This window comes from Cupressus sempervirens, chromosome 7 (assembly GCF_028749045.1).
Source record: "Cupressus sempervirens isolate cs-2001-9-10 chromosome 7, ASM2874904v1, whole genome shotgun sequence".
Lineage (NCBI taxonomy): Eukaryota > Viridiplantae > Streptophyta > Pinopsida > Cupressales > Cupressaceae > Cupressus > Cupressus sempervirens.
Genome location: NC_143124.1, coordinates 52297197 through 52303381, shown reverse-complemented (window position 1 = coordinate 52303381; position 6185 = coordinate 52297197). Strand labels below are relative to the sequence as shown.

General features: G+C 35.1%; 1 protein-coding gene across 1 annotated transcript; it reads left to right on the top strand.

The window, feature by feature from the left end:
• The first annotated feature begins 2893 nt into the window (after positions 1-2893).
• On the top strand, positions 2894-5666 carry LOC149545437 (aquaporin TIP1-1-like). The gene is made up of 3 exons (XM_089790651.1): positions 2894-3369; positions 3493-3743; positions 5024-5666. Exons 1-3 carry the CDS (start codon positions 3237-3239, stop codon positions 5399-5401), a joined length of 762 nt encoding a protein of 253 aa, XP_089646777.1. The 5' UTR covers positions 2894-3236; the 3' UTR covers positions 5402-5666.
• Positions 5667-6185: the final 519 nt, after the last annotated feature.

Genomic DNA, 6185 nt, shown 5'->3' with positions numbered 1-6185 from the left:
CCAGGAACAAAATTACTCATCGCCATTACCAAGCCATTCCAGCTTTCAGGCAAAGAACATAAAATCAAGAGAGCCCTAATTTCTTCATCAAAATTGATACCCACAGAAGATAATTGACTAGTAATAGTATTAAACTCATTTAAATGATCTGCAACAGATCCACCTTCTACCATTTTCATATTAAATAAACGCTTCATGAGAAATACCTTATTTGAAGCGGAGGGCTTTTCATACATTGTCGCTAGGGTTTTCATCAAATCTTCTATCGTCTTTGCTTTTGTAATATTAAATGCCACCGATGGTGCCAAGCATAACCGAATGCTTCCGAGTGCCTTTCTGTCCAAAAGATCCCATTCAGCCTCTGACATAGTTCCCTGATTCTTGGCTTTTCCTTCCAATGGCTTCCATAAATCCTTTTGATATAAATAGTCTTCCATTTGCATCTTCCATAACTTGAAGTTCTGCCCATTAAACCTGTCAACCCTCAACTTACCCTCATCTGCCATCGCTCCCACTCAACTGTGAGACTCCCACTTAACCGTGAGACTTTCCTGCAGAGGATAACTAAAAGACAACCTTGCTCTGATACCACTTGTTAGGATAAACCACAGACAGAAATAAAAACTACATGCAAATATAACCAATAACAAAAAATAATAGAACACACAGAAATGAACACAAGGCACCAAGATTTAACGTGGTTCACCCAATCCTTGGGCTACGTCCACCAAACAGCAAGTCCGATCTTATTACAATCCAGTGATTACAACCTGATTACAATCCGTAATCCCTTACAGCTCAATACCGCCGCAAGAACCAATTTCGTATCACCACATATGAAAAATACCCAACCCTAAGCCCTTTTTATACAAGTATTAAACCACTTTAGGGTTATAACATGTCGGCCATATGTCGGCCATAATATGTTGGCTACTTCCCAAAAAAAAATTTTCACTATTTATGAAGTATGTACAGTACTTTCCTGATCAGTCACCACAATCTAACACCAATGACAGAGGCTATTTGGATGGATGAGCAACAAATTAGCAAACATGGTTCATCAGTACACGATCTCATCTCAAGTGGACTTGAGATTCTTTCTACAGGGGAGTATGCTACAATAGCAGAGCGAGAAATAAAATAAGAAATGTTTTATGTTTTCAATATTTAAATTTAATGTTTTCAATAAATGTCCTACATGTGGTGGCATACCTAGAGTAGCAGTTCGATGAGCTCTCCAGATATAGCCACCTAGGACCAGGGATAGGTTTTTTAAATTAGAATAGTTTTAATTCGTAGATAATGATTGTCAGATTCCAATAATAGGTAGTAGGCAGTTTTGAATTCTTATCCTTTTCTTGGATAGAAGACGAAAAAAAAACGTGGATATTTAAAATGTGGCCTACTGCATGATTGTCAGATTCCAATAATAGGTAGTAGGCAGTTTCAGATTCTTATCCTTTTCTTGGATAGAAGACGAAAAAAAAATGTTTCTCATCCTTTTATTAGAAAAGGAGAGTCAGTTTTAAATAAGCCGGTTGGCTATGTAAGAGAGGCATTCGAATTTGGGTAATAGAGAAAAGTTTCAATTTTTGCCTTAGAAAGGATATAGATAATCGACTATGGAGTTTGGCAGCAATTCGATCTTGGTCTCTCTTGTCAAAGTGCAAATATATTTTCTTTGAGGACATTTCGGGTTAAAGATCTTGGTGTGCGGGTGAAGATAAACTATGGAGATTTATATATTCTGATTAATCCAATCTTGAGTTTGGTTCGAGTTCGATCCCGGCTAATTGATGTCGTGCCCCTTGAAGTAACTTAGTTGAGTGAGTATTCCTCCTGAGCTTTCCAAGGTGTGGCTCTGCATCATATTGTACATAGCATGATCTTGTGCAATTCAGATGATAAGATTATCATGCTACAAGATCATAGATATTAGAATTCTTTTATATTATTTCTTATGTGTCTATGAGCTATAAAGTTGTCAAGGTAATTCAAATTTCAACTATAATATCAATATAGAATAGTTATTGGTTTAAATTCATAAATCGTCCCTTTAACAATAATTTCCTCTTTTTACCCCATGAATAAAACTAAGCTAACTAACAATTTGATCTTGGATAAAGATGTTTAAAATACAAGTATACTTCATGAGTGGGTAAACTAGAAAGAAATCCCCATACACATATTCTAGATTTGTCACAATTTAACTAAATCAAAGATGTGGAAGAAGTGCATGACTACTTTGTAACATGTAGTCACTTTAAAATTCACATATATAAATCTTATATCGTAATTTTTTTAATTAAATGTAAAATTTAAAAAATTGATAAATCTCTCATTAAACTAGGGTGGACATCTATTGTAACATTAGGCTTTAATGGGACTTTTCGTACACCATTCTTTTTCCCTAGTGCCTACAGTTGAGTGGGGCATAAAATTTAAAATATAATTTAATAAAATAAAATGATAATAGCTAAGTTGTTTACTGATAAAAAAATTGCATTTGTATTTATTGTTATTTTTATAAAATATATTACTTATTATATTTTTATGTACTACAATAATATTTAATGAAGAATGTGCTAATATAGAATTCTGTTTTAAAAAAATAAAATAAACATTTTTTATATTTTAAAAACAAAATGAGATGAAAAAATCGGCACTTAGAACCAATATATCCATAAATCTACAACAAAATCGCCTTGTTGCTTACGTGGCCGAATCATAACCGTTGACTTGCGACTTGGATGCCACGTTTCCTTTTCCGTAAGATCTCCACTCGAAAAACGATTCAACCTTTTTCAAAATATGGGAGAGCGAAAGGCGAAGATGTAGACGAAAAAATCTGCTGCAATCGATGAAAAGAGCGGTTCGGTTCACTGATATTTTTAACGTTCAAGATTTGAAATGAGAAAAGCTAGGAATTTCACTGCGCGTTTACAGGCTACTTGTTTGAAAACACGATGTTACCAAGACTTTACTGAGCTGGCATACATCGCGTGGCAGGCTGTGCGCGTTCCTGCTGTTCAGATAGCCTCGCTTGTCAGTATAAACTCTCGTGTCGCCTTCGCTATTCCTGCGAAAGGAAACAAATTCGTATTCATTCGTGTGTAGGCTGCATGTAAGCGGCTTCTGCTAGCTGCGTACGCGATTAGGTCCGGAGTTCGAATCCCCATCCGTCCTGTTCCACTTCCAGGTTTTTCCTTTCATTTTTCGCGAACAAGGAAGAAATCATGCCGCTCGGAAGATTCGCTCTTGGGAGGGCCGAGGAGGCCACGGATCGCCACACTCTGAGAGCCGCCATGGCCGAGTTTATTTCGACTCTTATCTTCGTCTTTGCTGGAGAAGGCGCTGTCATGGCTTTCCGTAACAAGATCTTAACTTTTTCTCAGATCATTGTGGCATATAATGAAAAATAAAAATCGTTTTTGTTTTGTGTTTTGTTTTTGGAGAGTTAGGGTTTGATGATCAATTTTGGGGTTTCTTTAGGTAAAATTACTGAAGGTGCAGAAACAACGCCGGCTGGTCTGGTTGCAATTGCGCTGGCTCATGGCATAGCTCTGTTTGTTGCCGTTGCGATCGCGGCCAATATTTCTGGCGGCCATGTCAACCCTGCTGTAACCTTTGGTGCTCTTGTTGGAGGACATATAACCCTGCTCAGAGCCATTTTGTACTGGATTGCACAGCTTCTTGGAGCTGTCGTTGCTTGCTTGCTGCTTCGCTTCACAACAGGCGGCCTGGTAATATTTTCCAGTACTATTTTCTTGCAATCTTTAAGCTTTGCTTATTCATACATGTAGGCCCCTGTTTTTACAAGTGGAAATGATATTTAAGCTATGTGAACCTGTATATTTATTTATGTATATGCGTAAAGAATATATATACAATGAGTATATAAACAAAAAAGGAGTAACATTTCTGACATTACTTTCATGCCATATTTAAGGGTTACATGTGCAGTCATAAAAATCACTGGACTCTATTAAATATAACCGTATATTTATGGATACGTAGTATTTGATGAATATTTATATGTATATACATCTGCAAAGGATATATATACAATGTGTATGTCATGACGACGTAAATGTAAATAATGTGCATGTATGTTATAAGTATAAATACAGCTGTAAAGAGTATACATATCTATATATATACTAAATACATGTACATCGGTGTAAATATTAGAAAAAAGAGTTACATTTTCAGGCATTACTCTCATGCCATATTTAGGCTTTACATGTGCAGTCAGAAAAATCCTTGGTTTTATTAATCGAAATAATATACGTGTATATACGTACATTGATATGTATATAAATCCGTGAAGGGTATATGTGCAATGAGTATAAGAACATATGATTAATGAAAAGATTAAATATAAATGTGTGAAGATTATACACTGATTATTTAATAATGTGATTATATACAGGTGCATTATGTATATGTGATTTTGATGAATATTTATATGTATGTAATGTAAATAATACACCTGTATTTGAAGTATGTATACATGTTCAATACATATTTATGTGTGTACGATATTTTCTTGCAATCTTGAAGCTTTACATGCACATACACATATTTGGACCTGTGCAAGTGAAAATAATATTTAAGTAATGTGAACCTGTATATTTGTTTATGAATATGCGCAAAGAATATATATACAATGAGTATATAAACAAACAATAAGTAACATTTTCTAGCATTACTTTCATGTCGTAGTTAGAAATTACATATGGAGTCATGGACTTTCCCTGTTTTTTATTAACGGAAATAATATACACTCAAATATATGTATGTGTAATATTTATGATTATTTGTGTATAAGCGTGCAAAGGGTATATACACTTAACAATATACATGTACATTAAGTATATATACATGGGCGAAGAGATGTGTACTTATGTTGCGCAAAGGGTTATATATACAATGTGTATATGAAGATATTATTGAAAAAATAAATAAAAAATGGATGTGTTAAGATGTGATATAATGACATGTGATTCCTGTGGATATGCAGCGTACAGGAGCGTTCAGACTGTCTCATGGCATAGGCGAAGGGAATGCTCTTGTCTTCGAGATTGTAATGACATTTGGCCTGGTTTACACAGTTTATGCGACGGCCATTGATCCCAAAAGAGGTGAATTAAGCACCATAGCTCCCATCGCCATTGGATTTATTGTGGCTGCGAACATTCTTGCAGGAGGCCCATTTTCAGGGGCTTCCATGAATCCTGCCAGAGCATTTGGCCCTGCTCTAGTTAGCTGGGCATGGAGGCACCACTGGATTTACTGGGTTGGACCTTTCGTTGGAGCTGGTCTTGCTGGGATTATTTACGAATCTTTAATGGTTCGATCTGAACCTACTCATCAGCCACTGACTGCTGAGGATTACTGAGCTTCTAGAGAACGAAAATGGCTTCGTTTTGTGGAGAGATAAATTGTGCCTTTTGTTTTGTTTGGGGTTCGAACTCGTGATTACCCGAGGAAAAACTTGTGTGTGTGATCCTAGTTGTGTGTAGAGCGGTCTAATAGATATTATGTAGTCTGTGTATTTGTTTATATTTGTGGTTGTTTTACTATCGTATTTCGCTGAAGAACTTGAGAATAATTTAAGTGTATTTCAATTCAATTATGGTAAATGCAGTACCATTTTGAGGATTTGTTGGGAATTTGTTTTTCTTTTGCATGTTTTGATTGAACAAGTTCTCTTTGCATTTGCTGGTTTCCTTCAGCTTTGATTTAATATCGTATCACATGTAATATAGTCTGTAAATTCATTTATGTTCTCGAATTAATAAATTAATCATATTTTTATTGCGAAACAATTATTTGGATTTGGATTTGGATTTGTTAGGAATTCGTTTTTCTTTTGCAAGTTCTCTTTGCATTTGCTAGTTTCCTTAATGATAGACAAGATCCTAAGATCTCTTTGCATTTGCTTCAATAATAATTGATCTTTACTTGGGCCTCTTATCTTATGGATAAAAACATGTATTTCCTTAATGATCGATGCAATTGTTAGCATTTTTTTTTCCATTTCACACGAAGCTTTTGAAGACTAGCTTCTCGGGTTTCATTGATTGAATTACTACGGACCAAAAACTCTGCTTTTTGCAATCTTCTTCTATTGTCACTTCACTTGTTTTGATATTTATTAGTTGTTATTTTATTTTTTTAAC

Coding starts and splice junctions, on each gene's coding strand:
- LOC149545437 (XM_089790651.1), top strand. CDS start 3,237: ATGCCGCTCGGAAGATTCGCTCTTGGGAGGGCCGAGGAGGCCACGGAT. Junction 3,370..3,492: donor AGGCGCTGTCATGGCTTTCC/GTAACAAGATCT, acceptor GGGTTTCTTTAG/GTAAAATTACTGAAGGTGCA. Junction 3,744..5,023: donor GCTTCACAACAGGCGGCCTG/GTAATATTTTCC, acceptor GTGGATATGCAG/CGTACAGGAGCGTTCAGACT.